At 39.0% G+C, this 24,052-nt stretch overlaps 2 protein-coding genes across 16 annotated transcripts; one reads left to right on the forward strand and one right to left on the reverse strand.

Moving 5' to 3' along the window:
* Positions 1-1,958: 1,958 nt before the first annotated feature.
* Positions 1,959-17,470, forward strand: fxr1 (fragile X mental retardation, autosomal homolog 1). 15 transcript variants are annotated; one of them, XM_039601208.1, is made up of 20 exons: positions 1,959-2,050; positions 2,153-2,266; positions 5,597-5,649; positions 5,778-5,871; positions 5,976-6,047; positions 6,176-6,324; positions 6,542-6,635; positions 6,841-6,957; positions 8,385-8,555; positions 11,530-11,608; positions 11,861-11,970; positions 12,124-12,219; positions 12,825-12,965; positions 13,090-13,315; positions 13,528-13,621; positions 13,727-13,836; positions 14,166-14,375; positions 14,594-14,671; positions 15,325-15,407; positions 15,544-17,470. In XM_039601208.1, exons 2-20 carry the CDS (start codon positions 2,216-2,218, stop codon positions 15,730-15,732), a joined length of 2,217 nt encoding a protein of 738 aa, XP_039457142.1. In that variant the 5' UTR covers positions 1,959-2,050; positions 2,153-2,215; the 3' UTR covers positions 15,733-17,470. The 15 variants fall into 15 exon arrangements, with proteins under 15 accessions (XP_039457142.1, XP_039457144.1, XP_039457145.1 ...); XM_039601210.1 differs by having other exon boundaries at positions 13,093-13,315; XM_039601211.1 differs by having other exon boundaries at positions 12,825-12,956.
* An 831-nt stretch (positions 17,471-18,301) lies between these two features.
* dnajc19 (DnaJ (Hsp40) homolog, subfamily C, member 19) lies at positions 18,302-23,363 on the reverse strand. The gene is made up of 6 exons (XM_031733767.2): positions 23,213-23,363; positions 22,795-22,846; positions 20,276-20,349; positions 20,055-20,134; positions 19,786-19,856; positions 18,302-18,470 (listed from the first exon to the last, which is right to left on the reverse strand). Exons 1-6 carry the CDS (start codon positions 23,213-23,215, stop codon positions 18,400-18,402), a joined length of 351 nt encoding a protein of 116 aa, XP_031589627.1. The 5' UTR covers positions 23,216-23,363; the 3' UTR covers positions 18,302-18,399.
* Between the last annotated feature and the right edge of the window lie 689 nt (positions 23,364-24,052).

The raw sequence follows: 24,052 nt of genomic DNA on the forward strand, positions 1-24,052 counted from the left end.
CTCTCTGTTTGCCTGTCTGCCACGTTCAGTGTAGAGTCTTATGTGTTACACGTTCCTCTACCAAATCTACAAAGTAACTCTGCCAGGGAGCTTTTAGAAAATTATACTAGCTAAATAAATGATTAAAAGATACACTCAAATTAGGCGTATTTTTCCTGTGAAAACGGGGATAAAGTAATATTGGATTCAAGCACCATTAGCTGGAAGCAAATGTCACCTGCACTGGATGTGAAGGTATTCTCAGTACCTGAGATATTTTGACAATTTTGAACATTTTGAGGTCAGCTGTTTTGTATTGCATGGCTTCTATACACTTTTCTCTGTGCAGGAGAAATGAAGATCTCTTAAAAGGTAATGTGAACTTGGCTATCTGTGATAAATCATTATACAAACGAGCCAAACTTACTAATTTGAACTCAAGGAAATAGGCCATAGCATCCGAAAAAGAATATTGAATACTGCATTACTCCTCAGAATGTTTGTCAATTGGCTGATAACAGAAACACTGAAAATAAGTCTGTCAATAAGGCATTGCACCACAGGTTTCTAGAACAGTTTGCAAAAAAAGAAATTTGTTATGTTTTCCAAAATATTTTGGTAATATTATAATTAACATTACCAACCTGTGTGTACGCCTGGTGGCTAGAATATCTATTTGGGGGCTTTTTTTTTTCAAGCACACCAATCATTTTAGTAACTACTGTCATCATTCTGGAAGAATGAACTTTCATCAGGACCATAAATGCTTCACTGTAGGACAAATGTCATCACTCTGTATGACTTTGAAGTGACTTGTACGTACAATGGCAATGCAGGGATTGAAAAGGGATTCACTGGACCAAATCCCCACCTGTAAAAAAAGAGGCGAGCAGTCAGAACTCTTCGCAAAAATGAGGTGAGGTCCCTGTATTCTTCTTTTTTTTTCTTCTAAGGCACCACAAGTTTGCCTTTTCAGAGCTATTCATCAGACTGTTTAATTTTTCCCTGCTGCTCAGTACATTGCTACATTTTCTCATACCTGAGAAGATGTAGTTTCATAGGCAGGTAAAGCTGGATTTTTAAAAAAGGTTTAAACACTGGAAATTAAAAAACTAAAAAATGGAGAATGTATCTCTTAAGTTTGAATCTTGCACCACATTGATATGCACAGCAAATGTCATTTTTTATCATAGTCTAACCATTTGACCCTTTTTCTACAACTCTCATTATTGATGATATTTACTTTTAGAGCAGCATTTCAAGCTGTATCCTACGTAGTGTCCCAATAAAAGAGACCTACATTTATATTCTGATAGTGGACTTTTTTTTTTTTTTTTCAACAATTTCATATAAATTTAGAACTGTTGACAGTAGAGTCCAGGAAAGTAATGCTGAAGTAGCAGCAGATAGTTGCCCCTCCTTAAAGCGGGTACTTCCTGTTAAGATGGTGTTTTTCTGTTCCACCTTCACCCAGTGCCTGCTCATAGGGGGACGTTTGATTGTTGGGCTTTTCATTCTAATGCTTTAAGCTCTTTACCTTGCAGGATGAAGTGCAACATTTGCTATGATTTGGCAGTATGTAAATAAAATGAACCTTAATTGAATTCCTCCTGAAATTGACTGTCTTTAAGTTTGTGAGGGGGGGTTTGGTACTCCACTACATTTTCAGAGAAAAATTTCTCCTAAATATCACATAATCAGACCAAACTTTTTGTGTTATAATCCTTCCACCGTAGTTCTGCAAGGAAACACTGCTCAAGAAACTGAAATGGGGATTTACTTTTTACTAAAAGTATTGCAACTGGGTCAGCTATCTTGACTAAGTAAGTTTGGTTTGATTAACTCAGTCTAACTATAGATTGTCTGTGTTATTGCAAAGAATGGAATAACTTGTACTGAAAGTGATTTAGTAGGTGTCTTCTAATTGTCATTATAACAGCAAGAGTAGATACAGCAAACAGTAACTATAGCAACAAGCTCTCAATGTACATTAGCAATAAAACTGGCCTGAAACTACAAAACATAAATAAAAGGGCATTCATCTTTTGTAGTTTCACTTTTGGTTTGTCAGGTAAGCTACATTAGGATAACAAGATATATTTTCATTTTAATTCAGTTTTGAATGTGCAAATTTTACATGTACTTCGTTGTTATACATTTTACTGGTGCTAAGATGTCAAGTCCTCCTGACGCTTGAAGGAGCACCTGTCGTCCCAACATCCTTTGCGTTTCCAATATGGAAGAACTGGCGGTGGAGGTCCGTGGCTCCAACGGGGCTTATTACAAGGTAAATACCGGCTTATCAATGCAGTTTCAAGCATAAAAGTTTTTCATACGGTACAGTATTCTAGTTTAAGTCTCGTGGATTGTGGCAACATGATCCGACTTCCTCTGTACGTACCCGAGAGTTCGATATTAGCTTGTACTAGCAGTGCTAGCCATAATTAGCAAGCTAAGCTAGCGTCACTCCCATGTCCTCGCCAGCTGACGCTTTTGAGGACCTTTCTTTAAAGCCAGTTTGGAAGAACCGCAGTCTTGCATGGGATAACTTGAATACATAACACAGGGTAGCAGTTATTAATTTTACTTGACTTCTTGTGCAGCTTTCTCGAGCTGAAAGTTAGCTAACTTGATAGTTGCCTAGCTGTTGACGTCGAAAGATGTTGCTGAAGTAAGTAGTATCTGCATGTGTCATCATTGGCTATTGAGCTGATATCAGAAACACGGAGGACCAGCCCATTATACCTTCACGTAGTTTATTAAAGTGTGTCATGTTGTGAAGGCACCGTGGTTGGTGGTGTGAGAGATTTTGAAGTCTCTCTGCACAGACTTCACGACTGACTGTCGCTGTCTATTATTTGATACTCCATCATGCCGAAGCTATTTTTTCGGTATGTGTGAGCCAGCTGTTCCTTGTCAATCCCGACCAGCTGGCATGTCGAGTGGGTCACTGATACCATCGACTTTAAAGCTATTTCTAGACGTGCTGCCCACAGCAACACCCTCGCCTCTTCTCCCCCTATGTCTCCTCTCTCTTCTCATTTTTCTCCAGACTTCCAAGTTTTTCTTTCTTGTCTCACCTTCACAGCCCATGACTTCTTTTGTACTACTGCATTTTCACACTGTGCTCATTGCTTTTCCTTATTTAACCCAACCCTTTTTCCTGGGCGATTCTGTCTACCCTGCCACCGCTGTGTCTTAAACTCTTTAAACATACGTGTGTGTGCTTTCTTTGAATGTAATCAACACCGTCCTTCACGCAAACGAGACACATGGCTTAAATAAGTGTCTGAACGCATTGAACCTGGGGTTCAGTACTGTCAAGTGTGGTGTGTGGGGTTGGGTACCTTTCACGTCTAACACTAGCACAGGTGTGGTGCCAAAAAATGATCCACTGCCAAAACTAATGATATCTTTACTTATATTGTTAAATAGACTGTAGTCATTAGAATTTATGAAGGAGTTATACGTTAAGTAAAGAAGTTACTAGTTTTACAGTGTTTTTACATCTCTCTGTTATTGTGCCTGTGTATGAAAGAACTGTGATAATATATTTGTTGCATTTTCCACTGCCCTCTTGGCCAGATCTCTCTTGAAAAAGACTTTTGTAATGTCAATAACACTTTCTGGATAAATAAAGGATATATAAAAGTAATTTTGCAGCTTCTACCTTGTGATAGGAATGTTGTTTGTAGCATCAAAATGACTTGATACCTTTCATAAGAGATATATTTGCCATATGTTTGACAGATTATAGGCTAACAAGTAATTTTACAACAAATGAAACAGATTTTTGGCAAATGCTGGAAAGCAGTTCAAAACTTTCTCTTGCAAAACAAGTCCATACTTATCAAATCTATCATTTTGTTATTTATTTATTTATTTAGATATTTTACACACTAAACTATCTGTGTTGGTCGCTATCTGTTACCATCAGTGATGCTGATGTCACTGTCGCAGTGTTAACATACCACAGTATTAAATAGTAGTGCTAGACTATTATCGGTTGTGGTTACATATTAAGGTTTCAGACATGCTATCTCACATAGTGTAAGAAAGTATGATTGTTTACTGCAGATAATATGCTAATAAATGCAGTGTTAAAAATGTTAAAACATAAACTAAGACAGTGACAACAAAGCTCTATTTCTCTGACAGTAATTGATCTAACTCCCAAATTACCTGAAGAAGCTCATGAAGCTGTCAGTGTCTCACTAAAATACTTTTCTTCAGTTCACTGCCACTGTCCTTTGTTTTTGTTGTTCTTTTGTTTGTTTTCTGGTACTGAAATTTGACAGAAGAATAGCACCAAAAGTGAAAGGGAAGATTTTCAAGAGGGTATTGAAAGTTGCTGGTTTCACTGCCTGCAAGTTTGGCTTTGATTCAAAGAGAGGAAGCCAAGCTGGAGGTGGCAGAAGTGAAGATGTTTAGATTTTCAGTAGAAAATGTAATGAATGGACAAGATTAGAAATGAGTACATCAGAGCAACAGCTCAGGTTGAGCATATTGGAGACAAAGTTAGAGAGGCAAGGCTGAGATGGTTTGGACATGTGCAGAGGAGGGACATACTGGAAAAAGGATGTTGAAGATGGAGCTGCCAGGCAGGAAGAAATGAGGAGGACATCACAGATGGTTTATGGATGTAATGATGGAGGACATGCAGACTGTTGGTGTGACAAAGAAGAATGCTAGGGATAGGGTGACATGGAAGCAGATGGTCTGCTGTGGGAACCCCTGAAGGAATCAGCTGAAAGAAGTCTTTGTTTATGGCTTTCAGATTTTACTAGTCCAGTTTTAAGATCTCTGCTGCAGAGATTTAACAACAGTATAGTTATTACATTTTTTTCATCCATATGAAAAATTACAGCCATCGACGATCAGTTTACTAATAGATAAATACCTTGGTCTTATTTTGAAAGTTTGGCTGCTATTACTCATTGAGTGTTGTGGCGGTCATCAGTATCAGTCAGCTGCTAATTGACATCCAACATCCTGAAAGTTGGAGTGAAGCTGTGGGAGGCTAGGCTACTTGGTTATTAAATTATTTGCAGGGGAGAAAAGTATTTAAAAATCAGATAATATAAACACATTATGTAATAGTTCTTTTAAGAAAGCCAGTGTGTGCCTTCTATACACAAAAGCTCAAGATCATTTATCTGTGTGCACATGCCCACCTCCTGCAACAAATTGAATCTAAATTTGTGGGAAACGTAATTATGTTCACATTCAGTTTTACTCTTTGTGCTGTCACACTGTATCCTAGTGTTTAACAAACATGTTCAATTTGTTTCTTTTCATGCAGGGTTTTTAAGTATTTTAAATTCATTATTGTGCACATCCTTGTATACATTCTAGCACTTTTCTTCAAAATTGTTTGCTAGTAGTGCTGTGCATATCTTAGCATGTTACTGTCAGTTGTATACAGATGAGACAGTGGCAAACAATCAGCAGGAGTGTGCATCTTGTCAACAACAATGCGTATATACTTTGTGTGCATGCACAAAAAAAAAGGGTTCCCATACCCAAAATGTCCCTTTCTCTGCTAGACATAAAAAACTCTTCTTTTAAAGCAGGATCTATATTTAACCGCTGATCTGTGTTTCTATCCCTCCTGCAGGGCTTTGTCAAAGATATCCACGATGACTCTCTCACCATTGCCTTTGAGAACAAGTGAGTCTTTACTTCTTCTGCATTTGACCAGTTTTCATAAAACATGTAAATTTAATATTTTATCATAGATGCAGAACCACCATGTTTTAGGTAAAATTTAAAAAATGGGGTCTTTTTTTTTTTGTCAGTTGGCAGCCAGAACGCCAAGTGCCCTTCAGTGATGTCAGGATGCCCCCACCTGCTGATGTCAAGAAGGAGATTGGAGAGGGTGACGAGGTGGAGGTGAGGACACAGATATAAGTTCTCTCTTTTTTTCTTTTCTTCTTGTCCTCACCTGCTTCTTTCTATATGTGCCTTATCCTGCTTGTGTTTTCGTCTCCTGGCAGATCTTTTCTAGAGCCACTGAACTTGAGCCGTGTGGTTGGTGGTTGGCTAAAGTCCGCATGATGAAGGGAGATGTGAGTAAAACATTTGTTGTACATGTGACTAAAAAAAATGAATAAGTAGGGTACTCTTCAAAGTGCCTACACTTTGAAGAGTACCCTACTTATTCATTTTTTTTTGTTGAATCTTTCCATATTTCCAGTTCTATGTGATTGAGTATGCAGCCTGTGATGCGACTTACAACGAAATAGTGACCTTTGAACGTCTGCGTCCGGTCAACACCAACAAGGCCATCACCAAGAACTCCTTTCACAAGTGCTTTGTCCCGGTTCCTCAGGATCTACAAGAAGCGTATGTACAGCACCTTTACAGCAATTAAATTGGAGACAGACAGAGTCTAACTAAATTTACAGGCTTGTTTAGTTCATTAGCAGTGAGAGTGTGTATATGCAGTAGAGCCTTTATTGTACCTGTTATATATGGGCTGTTTTTTCATTTTTTCAGATGTAGAAAAACTGTTTAAGGGTTGGAAGGTAATATGTTTTTTGGTTTTGTTTTTTATGGACAGGTGCCAGAGTGAGAATGCTCATAAAGACTTCAAGAAAGCCGTGGGAGCCTCTCACATCTCATACTGCCCTGAGACCAGCCAACTAGTGATTGTGGTAACTGGCTTTCTGTGATTCTGTGGTGACATGTGGATATGTACAGTAGCACCAAGGCTAATGCACGATGTGCTACACTTTTATCCTGCCCTGCATGTTTGTGCAATATATGACTCAGCTGTTAATTTCTTTTAGTGATCACGAGCAGAGGAGTATCCCCGCATATTTGCATAAGTCTTTTTATTTACTCTGTGTGTGTTTTTAGTCCACCAACGAGACGACAGTGAAGCGTGTGTCTTTGCTGAGTGACATGCACCTGCGCAGCCTCAGGACCAAGCTACTTCTAATGTCACGCAACCAGGAAGCCACAAAACACCTTGAGGTAGGGTGATGGGAAGAAAAAAACCTGTTACTGAGGTGTTCTGGGGTTGCTCTATGCACTGTAGTTGCCTTGGAAAAATCACAGTTGGTAGTTCAGGCCGTTTATTATGGTAAATGGTAAAATACAATCCTACTGCTTAAAGTAAGCTAAAAAACATTAGCCAAATTATACTTTTTAGTTGAGCACTTGTCGTTTTGCTTATCGCTTTTTATTGTGCCATTTAGTATAGGGCAATGATCTCCAGAGACTGATTGTTGTATAATACTATAATATAATACAATATAATACAATAATTGAGGTGGGAGAGTGGGGTTAACATAGTGCGGTGTACCTAATGCAAGCTGTAGGCTGAAACTTAAAAATAAGAGAAAAAAGAAAGAAAGAAGTAACTGGTAAGTTTATTTTCTACTTCCAGTTCAAAAAGAACTAACGTGTGCTATTCCAGCAGTGTGGCCTTCATATACAGCAGGGGTGGGGGAACTCCAGGCCTCAAGGGCTGGTGTCCTGCAGGTTTTAGATGTATCCTTGATCCAACACAGCTGATTTAAATGGCTAAATTACCTTCTCAACATGCCTTGAAGTTCTCCAGAGGCCTGGTAATTAACTAATCATCTAATTCAGTGTGTGCTGACCCAGGGTGATATCTAAAATCTGCAGGACACTGGCCCTTGAGGCCTGGAGTTCCCCACCCTGATATACAGTGATGGATGATTTAGCCTATCATTGGGTGACTGTAAGTAGGCAGATGCTAGCTGAACAGCAAAAACTGTATAAAGTTATAACATTTCAGACTTGTTCAGTCTGTTTTGATTGTTTTGTTTTTTAATTTTATTTTCTTTTTAAAGTAGCTCACCTGTCTCCGCTCAGCCCTGCATCATGTGCCCCTCATACATATTAATCTTTCAATCTAAAGAAGTTAAGGAAATAAGACAAAGTAGCATCTTGCCAAATACTTTAAAATCACATCTACAGACAGGAATCCTCTTCTTCTTTGTCCTCTAGTTTTGTGATGATGGATCAGTGTAGCTGTTCCTTACAGAGTTTGAAGTTGCATCTGTGTCACAAGGGTCAGTAATATGTAGAAATACTGAAATGAAGATATAGTGAAGCTGATAAAGTTAATGACTCATGAATCTGATAAGTGTAATGTAATGTATGGAAAAACAAGACAAAAAAATGCCTTGATTGGCAAGCCACTGGCAGTTACTCTGATCATTGTCAGTCCATGAGCTCAGCATCCTTGGACACAACCATATTACCAAAGATACTTCAATAATCTTAACCTCTGTAAGGTTGAGCATTTAGTTTTTGAGTTTAAATTAACAGTACGCTTAAATTTGTTATTGTTCAGTTTTTGTACAGGATGAAAGCTTCAGGCAGAGCTGACTGAGTTCATTGATTGTGACTATGTCCTTGTGTTTTTGTAGAACTCCAGGCACTTGGTGTCTTCCTTCCAGGAGGAGTTTACAGTGAGACTGGATCTAATGGGCCTGGCCATTGGCAGCCATGGCAGCAACATCCAGCAAGCCCGGAAGGTTCCAGGTGTAACTGCCATTGAGCTGGATGAGGAGTCAGGCAATTTCAGGATTTATGGGGAGGTAGGTTGGTACAGGGGGTAGTAGGGGTTACTGGATTGTACAGCGGGTAAAATAACTATTAAACATGTCACAAATGATCTAAGTCACTTTTTAAAGGTGCTATTGACATAAAATTCTCACCAGATGTCGGCCAATCCATACATGCAAAGAAATCAAACCATAGATGCCATAAATTATGTGTAATAATGAGAAATGACACCATTACTGAAGTTCATTTAATACTTTGTACAAAAGCCTTTGTTGGTGACGAGAGCTTCAAGGCGCCTCCTGTATGGAAAAGAAGTTGTAATGTGGGATTTATGTGATTCTTCCACATAAATAGTCTTTAAATCCTGAAGGGCTCTTCTGTGAACTCTGAGTTTTAGTTCTTTCTCTAAAAATTTTAAAAAGGATTCAGGTCAGGTGATTGGCTGGGCCATTCTAGCAGCTTTGTCGTCCTCTGAAACCAGTTGAGAGTTCACTTGGCTGTATGTTTTTGATCATTGTCTTGCTGAAACATTCACCCTCGTTTCATCTTCATTATCCTGGTGGACGGCAGCCGATTTGTATCAAGAATGGCGTGGCACATTTTCCCCATTCATCCTTACTTCAATAATATGAAGCGTGCCAGTGCTGTATGCTGAAAAACAGCCCCGCACCACGATGTTCCCACCTACAAACATCACCGTTCAGGGCTCTAGAGTGCAGCCAATTGGGTCGCAAATTCGACCAAATTTTTCAATGGTGTGACTAAAAAAAAAGTCTTTGGTCGCACCAGTGCGACTAACTGTTTGAGTAACGAAACAAAAAAAAAATCTCTGCAACTCTCCGTGTGGTCAACAACAGACACGTATTATGCCCCTATCGTGGACTAAACGAATCAGAGATAGTCAGGGGCGGGACCTCTGTGATTGGCCATGGTCAATTTGAAATGCTCTCTCTGTGTACTTCAAGAACAGTTTCCTGTCTCAAATCTCTGTTTTCTGCATTATTCATTCACTTATTACCCACCAGTCTACCGTTGTTTACAGCGCTGTCGGCCGCTGTCTTTTTCTTTTCTTTTCTTTTTACTTAAATGACCTCGGACAAGAAAGACTAATTTCTGCTGTTCAATACTGAAGAAATTTAATCTTTTTAAAATTATGCAAAATTAGAATATTGCAGAATACTTTTAAGGTTATCTGCTATAAAAAGCCAGACCAGGAAAATCTCCTTCATGTTTTTCTGTTTTATTCTCAGTCACTTTCACACAAAGGCATCTGCTGTGATGTTCACAATTCTGATGAAGTCTCACATGTATCAGTACTGATAAATGATCAGAATTATAATATTTCTGACTGTCTGAGGCTAAATTGAATCGAATCAGGACTTTGAGAACCGAAATCGAATGAATTATAGAAATCAGTGATGATTCCCAGCCCTAGTGAGCAGCCTAGGCCCGACAGAAGTGGATGTAGCTGTGGGTAATAAGAAAAGATGAAAAGAACTATTGGTAACTTTTTTGTTAAGTTAAGGACTGATCCGTCTGAAATTCATAGGCAGTGCTCTGACACGGTGCCATCAATCTTTGAACGCTGAAAAAGCACAGTGTATCCAGAAAACACATTATATGCTGCAATAAATGCACTGCCCAAGTGTCCCCTCTCCCCACTGCCTTTCAGCAGCAGGCAGCAGCAAACAGGTCGTCAGAGGAGGCCGAGATGATGATTAAGTTTAACATTTTCTAAAATATTGCCAAAGCACTTTAAGTACAAGATCGTTAGTTACTCATTTAGAAATGAATATTGTCTGTATGGACTTCAATTTCCCCCCCCAAAAGTGCACATGTAATACTGCGGTGTTAAGCGATGTGGTTGAAAAATTTGAGTGCACCTAACTTTTGTGCCGGTGCGCCTAACTTTTTAAAGTTAGGAGTCTTGCATGGTGAGTACAATTGTACTAAAACAATTGTACCTGCTGATTCCAGGTCTTTCTGTTGCTGGGCTCTTGAACAGCTCTTCTGATAATTCTTTTCACTCCGCTGTCTGAAATCTTGCAGGGAGGTTGTTTTATGTTGAAAAATTTGCAGCAACAAGGTTGTGAAGGTCTTGCGAGAGCTCATTGGTTTTACCCATCTTGTATGTTTCTTGGGAGACATCTTGGTAATGGGACAGCTTTTTATAGGCCATCAGTTGGGACTGAATCAGCTGATAATTAATTTGCACTAAGTGGGAGGATTGCTTTCTAGTTACTGATAGATTTCAGCTGTTGTCACGACTTTCCATGCCTTTTTTTTTCACATTTTTCACAGGTTGTTATGACAGCTGGTGACAATTTGATGTCAATAGCACCTTTAGAAACATATTTACTTAGAGAATTGGTGACCTGTTCAATACATATTTTACCCTCTGTATATAAAAGCAAAGTAAAAGTAATTTGCACATCAAAATCAGTAAATATTTAGTATTTTATCTAGCTTAAATTGGCTAAATTGTCTTTCAGTATATATTGAATTATCAGCAGGGTTTGTTTTTCTATACAACGACATGGTTGTTACTCACGTCTTAGCTCCTCCAGCGAGGATGTGAGAAAGAGAAGTGATGACGAGGGTGACATGGTGTTTAAGATGTGCACTTAAACTGGTAAACAGTATAGATGCTTTCTCTAACGGTGAACAAGAAGAGAAGTAATAACATATCTTTCTTATGAAATTGTTGCTTTTAGTTGACGAGATTCCTACAAAGAAGTGAACACCATTTAAAGAATCCATAATTATTCCTGTATGGCAGGGTATGTGTGACGTAATATGAAAATGCTGACATAAAATTGGATTTGCTAAGTCTTTTTATTTTTTATGGTCTCACATGGAGAATGTTATTTATAAGAGAAATAGTGTGGGACTATTTAGACGTGCTCTTTGTGTATATACTGTACATGTTGTACAGTGGTAACTGGGCTATGTATATGTTTTAGCTGAGTGTGCAATATATGTAAGCGACCCTGTTTCTTCCTTTAGACAGCAGAGGCAGTAAAGAAAGCCAGAGGCTTCTTGGAATTTGTAGAGGATTCAGTCCAGGTGCCAAGAAACCTTGTTGGTAAGTAGATTCAACTATTTTAAGAAGGGTATAAAGAAGTTGGTATTTAGTACCAGCAATGAGTAATTAGTAACAAGTAATTCATTCATTCAGTACATTATTTGCTCAACTTCTCAGCAACATGAATCTAATTTTTAAACAAAAACGTTCATATACTGTGCTTATATATCCTCACTTTACTAGTGTCTCATCTTTTTGACCTAAGCTGCGACTTCCCAACTTTTGATCTTTTTCTGTTTTCTTTGTCTTTAGGCAAAGTGATTGGTAAAAATGGTAAGGTCATCCAGGAGATAGTGGACAAGTCCGGTGTGGTGCGTGTCAGGATAGAAGGAGACAACGATACCAAGCAGCCCAGACAAGAAGTAAGCCTGCTACTGCAATGTGTTTACCCCCAACTGATAAAGCACTGATCACTATGACAGATGTTTAAAAGTCTAAAGGAGTCCGAGCGTAAAAACAGTGTCATTTAGTTGGACAGTCCCATATTAACATCTGTGTTGTGTTTTTTTGTTTTGTTGACACAGGGAATGGTCCCATTCACATTTGTCGGCACTAAGGAGAGCATTGGCAACGTTCAGGTCTTGTTGGAGTACCACATCTCCTACCTAAATGTACGAGCACCTTTGTGTGTGAGCATGCACGTGTGTCTGCGTTTGCTAACTTTTTTCAAATGCTGCAATGTGAATTCCCAGCTATCTCAAGCTGCTTGTAATGTCCACTCTGGCACAGGACTAATGACACTTCTGGCTTTTAGCATGAAAACAGCACACAATAAACATTGCTCAAGCAGGATTGCTTTTTGTATGTGCTTTGCAGATAGTGTTCTTAGATGTGTTATTATAATTTCCTTTACTTAATTTGATTTAAATATTAAGTGCAGAAGGATGGAAAATATTTTTGTATGCAGTAAATAGAAATAATATGCAATATTGTCAAAATATTTCATATTGGAGGCCGTTGCTTTAGTTCCAATAAAGCCCTCCTTTCCATATTGATGAGCTGGATTTTAATTTACCACCAATTCAGTCTTTAGCAAGTAATCTTTTATAAAAACATAGTGCAGGATTCATAGATATGTGAAATTTGCTCTTTTGCACTCTGTATTTTGCTGTGTATCCATTTTGCACCATCTGTATGTGTGTGTCCTGTGCTGTTTGCATGTTTTGTGCTGCGTCGATGCTTCGTGTGTGCTTTGTTTTGCACTGTTTGTGTGTAGGACATGGTGGAGCTACTTGCAGAGGGCGAGCAGCTAGCAGAAGAGCTGAGGCAGATTGTGGATTATACACAGGGAGGCAGCCTAGCAAAATTAAGAATAAACAGCACAAGGCGCACTGGATGTGATGTAGATGTGTGTATGGTGATTATGCATGTGTGTGCTGTGATGGCTGTTTTAAAACAAAGCTCTCAGATTTACATTTTTTATTTATTTAGTTTAGAACATACTGCTTTTTTGTGTTATTTATCGTCTTCCTTTGCTCTAGGAGGTGGAGCAGCTTCGTCTGGAACGGATGCAGATTGACGAACAGTTGCGTCAGATTACCCAGGGGCACCGACCAGTTGACAGGGACAGGGGAGAGAGGGGGGAGAGAGGAGGCGGGTATAATACAGAAAACAATGCCAATGCCTCCTCTACGTCCGTGCATGGCAGTCGCTCTTACAACAGCCGAGGACGTGGGCGCAGGGGCCACAACTACAGCACTGGATATGGTAGGCATCTCTAAAAATCAAACACTATATGTGCAAAAAAATCACATATACAGTAAAATCATGCAGGAGGTCAAATGTTTGGATTGTTTGCACCTATAATAAGGTGTATAACTATCTCCTTCTTTCTCCCTCTTTGTTCTATCCTTTTTATGGGTTTTTCTTTCTTTTTCTTTTTCTTTTTTGTCTTCTCATGCGTGATTGGTCACACTCAGGCAACACCTCAGAGCAGTCCAACGCCTCTGAGACAGATTCTGAGCGCAAAGATGAGCTGAGTGACTGGTCTCTGGCTGGAGAGGATCATGACAGGTGAACTTAGTATGATCCATATACTGCATTATCTCACCAGTTTTTGACTAAACTGCTGGTTGCTGTTCCGTGTGATCAATTTCATTTGTTTTGATGGACTTGCAGGGAGCGGGAGAGAGGCCCACGGCCACAGAGAGATGGCCGCAGAAGGCCAGGACCCGGCCGAGGAAGAGGAAGAGGACGAGGAGGAAGAGGAAGTTACAGCAACAGCTCTGGTAAAATTGATAATTTAAGGACAGTAGGGACACTCTAATTTGCCTAGGGAGCTTGGAAAGAAAAGCGTCTGGACTTCTTTAAGTTTCTTTGAAGACGTTTCATCCAAGAAGCTTCTTCAGTTCTGAACTGAAGCTTTTTTAAGTTTCCTTGAAACATCTTCCAGGAAACTTAAAGAAGGCCAGAAGCTTTTCTTTCCAAGTTCCTTAGACTAAGATGACCTGGATGATTGAGAACCTTCACAGACATATTGACACTCTAAGTTATAATTTTCTTCTGTTAAAGTTCTGTTTGAAAGTTTTTGCCCATTAATCTGATCCTGTATGTGCAGCAGGGCCTCGAGACCCTGAGGACAACCATCACTATGGAGCCTTGGAGGTAAACACAGAGACTGATCAGACAGCTGATACAGATGCTAGCGACTCCAACTTGCCCGCAAACCGCCGCAGAAGATCTCGGCGACGCAGAACAGACGAGGACACCACTCTGATTGATGGCATGAGCGAGTCAGACAACGCCTCTATGAGTGAAAATGGAACAGGTATGAACGTTACTAGATATTTGTTGTTGTTGTCTCACACAGTGTATTCAGGTTATACCGACTGCTGTTCTGAGCTGTCAGGGCTGTGCAGCAGTGCATCATTTCTATTTTGAAACATAAAGGGAGTCAGTGCAGCTCAAAAGTAGATCACAATTGTAGATCGCAATGTAAGCCCCCCTCCCCCAATCCCTCTGTTTGTGATGACCTGACACCTTTAGATGACCAGGAAGCTAAACCTCAACGTCGTAATCGTAGCCGACGTCGCAGAAACCGTCTGCCTGAAGAGAGGCAGCCAGGTAACCAGGCAACTGGATCACCTAGTGTGCCCTCCTCCAGTGAGCACTCTGAATGACTTGACTAAAAAAACCTTGTGTTTGTTTGTGTTCCACCAACAACATGCTAAACACAAACTATGGAAAACTGAGCAGTCGTGTTCTTGGCTTTTGCTAGATGATTCAATATGGCTGTTCAATACTGTAATATAGCATTTTCTAACAAGGTTTGGTACGTAGAAATATAAGTATGCATCTCTTCTTAGCAGAAAACCTTTTTTTTACTAATAACTTGGTCACAACTTGCTTTTGCTTTGTCATGCTGACATTAACAGCAGTTAATAGTCTTGTTTGTGTGGTGTGTCATTGTAAACTGTTCTAACATATTTTGGTGTAATCTTGAATCTAAAATGCATAATTAGTAAAAAGTTATTCTCAGACTGTGAGAAAGGGCACTTTTTCTTTAACTGTGTACACAGGTAACTCACTTCACACTGCAAATGCTGCTGCTGTGTGTGTTTCACTAATCTACAAGAACTGCGGCTAAAGATGATAAAATCCTGATGAAGTTTGGAATATCTGAAACAGATTTGTGCAGCATTCCTTTGCTCTGATATGAAGGAGTCAGTCTTCATGTGCTTTAATGGTTTATTTTCTCTGTTGTTGTATTTGTGCAGTTACTGTGGCTGACTACATATCCAGGGCTGAGTCTCAGAGCAGACAGACGATCGGGAAGGACTCCCAGAAAAACAAGGATGTGGTCAGTACCTAGTTTACAATATCCTCACTTCTCGCTGCTTTAAAAGCCTGGCAGTCACTGGTGATTTAGTGTGAATCCATTCATTTATCATTCTCTCTTCCCCACCACCCACTGTTTGTCCCACCTTTCTGTTTAGGGTCAGGTGGATGTCATCGCTGAACACAGCCCAAACTCTGCCGTGGCAACCACTAATGGTTCTAACGGTGCAGCCGATGGCGACGACAACAATGGCGCAAGAGCTTCCAGGTCTTCCACTGAGAAGTCCACTAAAGTCTCCTACAAGGGGGAATCTAACCCACAAGCTGTTGTTAATGGACTCTCCTAGTCAGCGCAAGGAAAATGGTTTCAAATATTTGAACTTCTAGAGCTGCACTTGATTGAATCTCCATGACTGGAGCAGCCTCAGAAGTGAACCGTAACATTTAAAGCACTGTTCTCTCTCTCTCTCTCTTTTTTTAATTTTAGATTTTGCAAATATTTGAGACCTGTTCCGCTGTGCAAATTTCAGAGGTCAGAACCTGAACCTCCCTTTTTACACCTGTTCTATCCAACTATTCATTTTACTTTTTTTTTTTTTTTTTTTTTTACAATAGTTCTTCCTGTATGAGCTTGCCAAAGATAGTCAAACACACATAAACTTACAGATGTGTACATGAACTGTACTTTTCAGTCCTGTCTTCACTGAGAGCTCTGGGAGAGGCTGCACGGAGTTTATAAAATCAGACAGGGTTTCCACTCAAATCCATACTGTGGTATGAATGCAGCAGTCCTTTTTGTATTGGTAGAAACATCACAGCAGGGTTTTAAAACATTAACAAAAAGAAAAAAAAAGCCTTTTCTTAGGTGGATCCAGAAAAATGCTTCCATAAACTTATTTCAGGATGTAAATTAACTGATCTGCATGGGCAGTAGCACAGTGCAGATTGGCTTGTTGGAAACCCCAAGTATGTTTGACATACACGTGATTAGCTGTCGTGCCTTGAGAGTAGATTCAACATGTTGTTGCCTGGCTCTGCACGCCATCTGAAATCCTTTCACCTGTTTCTGTGTTAGCCTTCATCTGCCACAGTGGAACCAGACACGGCGTCTCGTCTTCTCTTATGGTACTGCGGGAGGTGAAGGCAACCACTGAAACACCCCAAAAGGATTTTCGGGGCATCTTTTTAAAGTCAGGAGTGTCTGTTCTCGTTGTGGGGAGGGTGGGGATGAATCCAGTTATCCTTTATATATATAAATATATATATAAATATATCTGTTGAAGAATTTCACATTAGCTGCTTCCTGTTTTTCCAATATGCAACCACTTGGGTCACAGAAGAAATGCTTTTACATCGTGTCTGGAAAAGAAACCGTAGAAGAGTTGTTTTCTTTGCACTGAAACATAACCTTTCTTCTGTTTAAAACGTGATTGTAGTTGAGTCTGAAAACTGGCTTGTTACCGTTTAGTGCTGGACAGATATGTACCATCAGTGCTCGGTCACCTGGAAACATCTCATTCCTAAACATTGTTTCATTACGTACATCACGAGTAATGCTTGATGCTGATTTATTTATTTTTCCCCTCACTGGGAATTCAATAAAGTCACTTGAGTTTCTTTTAGGGTATTGTCCACTTTTACCTGCCCACTGTTGGGGAAAACAGAGTCCTGTAAGAACCGACCACTGCGGTGTTGAGATGTTTCCAGAAAACCTTGCCCAGGTGACGATGTCATTTTCATGGTTCTTCCACACTGGCTGGCTGGAAACTGGTCATGACTGTTCCACTAAGGAAGGAGATATATTTGGTTTATTTATTTTTAAGAAAATGTACAGTATTTAAAAAAACAAACAAAAACAATCTCTTCTGTTTTCTTGACACTAACATGCGATGCTTAGAGGTTTTCTTTTGGGACAAATTTGGACTACTGAGAGTTGTGACATCCCAAGTGTTTTTGTTGGGTCAACTACAGTAAAGTTTTTTTTTGTTGTTTTTTTAAGGATCGTCTGGTTGGTTGATGTGCAATATGTTTTGTATGCAGGTGGTTCTTAAATAAACTTGATCTTTCGTGTAGATCTAAAAGCCATCTTTGTGTCTTGCTTGTGACCATCAGCTGTACATACATTTTTCAGGAATGCTGCGTCGCTGCATTGTGTGAAGATTCTGATTTGGATAGTAAATGTGACAATAGCCTGTGTTTATTGATGTGTAAAGTATACTGGTGCAGTTCGAGTTTATAAAACAAGGTTTGTCTTTTTCAAAAATTGAATGTACTGAAGTGTTTTTACCACAGATGGGATCCTGCCATCATACCCTCTTGGCTTCTGTGGAGTCACAGGCAGTTTCATGTTGCTAAGTTCACAGACTTAGAAGGTGTTGATTTGGTCACCACTCATGTTTCAGTATCCATCAGACAGAATTTCTTTTCAGCATACAACCGGCTTCTTTTCACTGGCTAATGAAGCTTCAAAAAATTTCCATATGCAAATGCAAAATTTTTCACCTGCTTAAGTTGATTTAAATGCCACAAATCTGCTTTTGAGTGAATTAACCCGTCACATTGGAACATCACATAAGTGTAATTTCAGTAAGCATAGAAACCGTTTTGAAGTTTCTGCTAATGCTAAAGTGTTCAAACCAACTAACATTTTACCACACACAAAAAATCACAAGTACAAAAACTGCCTTTGTTCTCTCATGAAATGCATAATACTCAATGATTCCATTAAGTTTAGTAACTGCTTATGAGACATCTGTAGGTTGGACTAAGAAACACTCTTCATGTGCAATCTTATAAAACACATGACACCCCCCAAAAAAAAAAATTATAATTTGAAGTTCTGTCAAATGGAAACCTCTTTATAGAATTTCACAAAGTCAATATAAACTGAGCAGTAATAATGACAGGATTCTGGTATTCACTTGTACAGTGTGATTTTATTTTTAGAACAATCAGTTAGAAAAACTCAGACTTTCAAGTCAGTCAGTGCATGAATAAGATCAGCATCTCCACTTTTATTTCTTGGCCTGCCCGTCCATCAGATCCTTCGCTTCGTTTATCTTTGCTGCTAAGTAGGGAGATCCACCTGCAACACACACACACACACACACATAATCACACTTCACATTGAACAACAAAACAGTTTCTTTTATTATGTAGGATGTTGACATTACACCTAAGACCTGTTAACAGACTCACCACTCATGCTTAAAAGCTCAGGACTACATTCTGAAGTTAAACGTTATGTAAACTTTATTTATACAGCAAGTTTCACAGGTCAAAACCCACAAAGTTATTTACAATAACAGGCATATAAAACACAGAAGATAAAAAGATAAAACAGCGTACATATGACATCATACAGCCTAAAACTAGTTAAAAGCCAGTCTGAATAAGTGAGTCTCCAGCTGCTTGATTTTTTTGCATGATCAACTTTTCATTGTGAATAAAGTGCAATTGTGAAACGTGGTCACCGATTTTTATGAAGGTTCTCGAGCCAGTGCAGTGTTTTCCAGAACAGAACTGTGTTTGTTGTTCCTGCAGTGATGCCTCAGACCTTGTGTGCACAAATACCAGGACGGTTGAAAGCTTTTAAAGTCTGAGAAGAACTTTATTCCTTGATTGTATTTTTTTGTTGACAGCAAGCAAGTTTTAAACTATTTTATTGTTTTACATGCCTTGATATATAATCCTAAAGCTGAACACCTCTCTGGACTTTGTGGACCTTTTATCATATTTGTACATTTGGTAGGACTATGTCTGAATGAACTTTTTACGCTTATTTTTTACTCTCAGACCACTGGCTGCAGCTGAAATAATAAAGCTAGAACTGTCTAAAACACAATTGGAGCATTCACTTTTATTCTGTCAGCATATTTTGTGTCTTAATCATAGAGCTGTGATACTTATCTCTTTTATATATTTGGTCTTTTCCAGTCTTGACCCAAGTCCTTAAAGCACACAGGCATTCTTACATTTTAACACTAAACTACTGCAGAGTGCTTGACATTTCCAGACACTGACACTGCTAACTTGATTGCTTTCAGCCTCTACTGTGTGCTTAACCTCTTCATATTTTGTACCATCTTACTCCCCCCCATTTTTGTAAAAATTCTGTTGCTCTGCTTTCACTATATATGTGTCTGATTGGTCAGATGCTTCAACGCAACCATTTTTATCCAAATTTGCTCACAGCTACACTGAGAAGTCCCTGCTTGACTTATAAAGTTGATCACCATTGTAGGCAAATGTGAAGCCAGATAATGGAAAGATACTCTGAGTATATTAAACTTTGTTCATAGTATTTTAGCAGTATTTTTTTTAAAATCAGTTTAGACTAAGACTAGATAACTTATCAGAAAAATAATCAGTCTATGAGTACGCACTAAGCTTTCTCTTACCTCTATCTGGATGGTTCAGGATCATCAGTTTTCTATGAGCTTCTCTGATTTTATTCTTGTTGGCTGTGGGACTGAAGACAGAATAGTGGTGCAACAGTAAATGTATGTAACAGTGAGTTATGAGTAATTATTGGTGGTAGTGGAGAGACTAGAAACAACACAACAAGGTAGCCGTGCAGCACAAGACCAAACCTGTCTGGACCTGGAAGTATAGTAACATCACAGATAGACCAAGAATCAGTGCTGAGTGCTGATCAGCATCCACATACCTGACACCTAAAACCAGAGCAGCTTCTCTCTTTGTCATCTTTGGTTCAAATCCACCTCTATAGTAACCTCCTCCAAATGCCTGTAACAATGTGTACAGTCGAGGTTACGAGTTAGGAAAGAGAAAACTAAATGCAGACTGAATGCAAAGACCAATATGTGTCTGTGTTTTCTGCACATCAAACTGGCAGAGTTATCACAGCAAACACGGGTTCCTTCTTACAGTTTTAGGGAAGCTCTGAAGGGCCTGTTTCATCTGGGGTTCCATCTGCTTCATGGCCTGCATGGCATAGCGACCTGGTACATGAAAAAGACGAGAAGTTTACAGTGATGGGTAAATCCACTCCATCTCAGATGACAAATCAATCTGTGGATTTGTCCATAAATGTTTTAGCGTTGACACTGATGCGGTTTACGGTTGGGCGTCGGAGCAACTAATACTTTTCCCACGCTAATGTTACTATCACAGTACAACGACACAGATACAGTACTTACACTACACTAAACACTACAAGACAACCTGTAATATATTAAAATCTAAGAATATATTAAATAACAAAAAATCACCAGGAAAACAAAAAGCTGAAAATAAGCATTTATCCACTACATAGTAGTGTGTGTGTTTGGAAGAATCTGAAGATTCAAACTTGCAGAATCACCCGCATGTTAGACTCAAAATATGGCCTGGTTAATAAAAATAGAGTGGTTAGTCTAATTGCTATGATATGAGTGCATTCTTCCAATGTATTGAGAAATGTATGCAAAATTACACCCATCCATCCATCCATCCATCCATTCTCATTCGCTTATCCAATTCAGGGTTGTGGGGGGGTGGAGCTTAACCGAACTACCAAAGGGTCAGAGACAGGGTACACACTGGACAGGTCACCAGTCTGTCACAGGGAGCCAGAGAACCATTCACGCTCACTTTCTCACCTAAGGGCAGTATAAAATCACTAATTAACCTAACCCCACAAACCGCATGTCTCTGGACTGTGGAAAAAAGCCACAGACCCTGAAGAGAGCCCACACAGACATAGCAAGGACACCCAAACTCCACACAGAAAGGCCCTGGCTGAAAATTACATGTAGGGCAATATATAGATTCTTTCATAATCACATCTTTAGGTGAATTTGGCCATTTTTTAAAATGCTTTAAAATATTTTTAAAATGTAAGAAAACAGTAAAAAGGTCTGTCACGCGAGTAAGATATCTGCAGATGTTTTGTGAGAGCCAAAATCAATCATATGAACACAGCACGAGTCTAATGACAGTATCCATAATTACTGGCTGGTCTTTCATAACAACATTAACTGCTGTGAGTAAAATTTGTAGGGCAGGAGACTTTGGTCATGTTAACGATCTATCTATTAAAATCTGTCTTACATCTACTGAGGTCTTCAGTTTTTGCTTAATAATTTATTAGCTGAAAATCAACAAAAAGCCATATAACTTATAAAACTATGATTCTTACAAGTGTGTTGTGTACCGTAAACATATAGAGAGCATTGTGTAAAGATTTAAAATATCATCACATTTGACCTCTGACCTCTCCTTTAAAGTCAAATAATGTCAAACTTTCATCTTTTATCTGAAAATCTGACTTTTTCCTGCACTTCAAACTTCCTAAACTTTATATAATACTACTCCCTTAAAAGTAAATACTGCCCAGAGAGTAAACGACCTTGGCGGAGGTTTGCACTCTCAGTTTTCTGTAATGTGACTGTTCTTCATAACTGTTAAATTAAACCTTAAACACAAGGTTTCATGTAGTTTCTGTCAACACACACAAGACTTGCCCTTGACCTACTGATAGATGACAAACAGAAAACCAACATAAACCATAAAAGAGCCACGATGTGGCACGACAAATCATTCAGTGGTTTTGGTTTTGAGTCAAAAAGAATCTGTTATGATACATGACGGATTGAACAACAGTCTTCCAAAATATGATGCCTCATTTGTGATGATGGTGCTGCAAAACACCAACTATTATAACTGCAAGTCTATTCACTGCCTGCATTTCCACCAGCCTTCCTTCCCTTTAGATTAAATGCATTTACAAAGTGCTTTTCTACTCGCAGTCTACAAACATTTCTAACAATGCTTTTTACTATACATACTATGCAGGGAAAGCTCTGTGCAGTCACACTGCTGCTGCTCTGCCTGCAACATGTGTTGCATTTAGTCTGCATCGTGTTTAACCTTTTTCTATGTTAAACATTAAAATTTGCTTTACTTTTGTTAGATATGCGGCTCTGCTCTATATGTTTGTGATCAGTCACTTGCTGCCAAAACCACCTCTTTTATGCGAGCGCTGTCATTGCTAGACCAGGAAATCCAGGGTCGAATTACTGAGTTGATATCTACCTTAACCTGACCACTTAGTTAGATTGCCGATGTTAAGAGGTCTAATCACACAGTGATATTTTCTCCATTACATTATTTCTAAAACAGTTTAATCCTCTTATTCCTGCTCGGGATAGTATATTAAGCAAAATGACACTATAAATGTGCAAAATGCAAATAACACTATTAAAAAGCTGTCAAAAACATATGTAAATTTACAAAAATAGAACTATGTAGAGCTATTTTTATGTCATCCATATATGCGTATGCATTTTTGTTTAATAGTTTCCTTGCATTTCAAGTGCTTTGTACTGAATTTCAATGTCCATGGTGCTGTACACTCGTAAAACCCTGTCTGACAAAGTTAACAACAACATTTTCCAGTCACAGACCTGCAAATCCAGCTGCTGCCAGAGCCAGTCCCACTGCCACCATGGAGCTGGCCTGCGGAGACAGAAAGGTGGAAATCAGAAAGATTCAGGACATTCTGGGGATACAAAGCAAATCAGCAGACCAGTGACCGCGTTGGAGCACGCTGCGAAACCCAAGCGCCGTGTCTACATTTGATTTAAACCTATCAATGGTCCAATTATCAGGCTAATAGTGACGTGCTGGTTAAAATAAGAAGAACACCAAACTTTAGCTTAGCTTGGTCCTGTCGTGTTGGGTCATGTAGGGTCATATGCACGTTTAAGTAAAGCTAACACTAGCTTAGCTATTAAAAATAACGCCTTCAAACGCTATTTCCGTAGACTCTCGAGCATGCAACCGTTTTCACATTTCATGTGATAAATCACGATTTCAACTTACCATGTCTCTGTGTTATGTTCCGTTTATGCTAAAGATTACGACCATAACTTTTGACCTCTTATGTTTTCGTGGCTCAGGCGTCCATGTGTTTATGCCGGAAATGAAAGAGAACTGTCGTAAACGCCGGGTAAACGCCACTCACAGCTGTTTCCTTGGTTTCTCACGTTTGTGTTTATTCCTGGATAAATAAAGAGAAATTTGCGGGACAATGTAAAAGTTATTTGACTTTATAAAATCATAAGGAAAAAATACGGGTTAAAATTTTTAAGGAAAAAACTTTTTTTAAAGGAAAAAAAATGAAAATAATACTTTACCCAGTTTATGTCAGTGAAACAAATATGCTGTTGGGATTCTAGGATGAGACAGTAAAGTACAAGTAGTGAATGTGCAAACTTGTGTTAATGCTTATGCAAGGTAGTTTGTTAGTGTGACAGATACATCTAATAATGCTGCAAGAAATATAGTAATAGTGCAATTATAGTTAATAGCTGTGATGAGGTGGTAGAAGAGAAGTGTTGATTATTTTATTTAGTTCTCTAATGGTCTTTGGGTAGAAGGTATTTGAGAGTCTTTTAGTCCTCAATTTCAGACTCCTGTAGTGTGAATAGATGATGCTGTAGGTGATGTTAATGATGTTTTGGGCCCTCCTGATGATGCTGGTGCTATGAATCCCCTGTAGTAATGGGAAGGTTACTCCTGAGATGTACATTAAAGTTTCTATCACACTGTAATGAACAGTGCAAATAAATAACCACTGTGATTGCTGTATTAATCACACTTTCAGCTACACATGCATAAGAAAACAAAACAACAACAACAAAAAAACCTTAAAGATCACAG

This window comes from Oreochromis aureus, linkage group 17 (assembly GCF_013358895.1).
Source record: "Oreochromis aureus strain Israel breed Guangdong linkage group 17, ZZ_aureus, whole genome shotgun sequence".
In the NCBI taxonomy this organism is placed as follows: domain Eukaryota; kingdom Metazoa; phylum Chordata; class Actinopteri; order Cichliformes; family Cichlidae; genus Oreochromis; species Oreochromis aureus.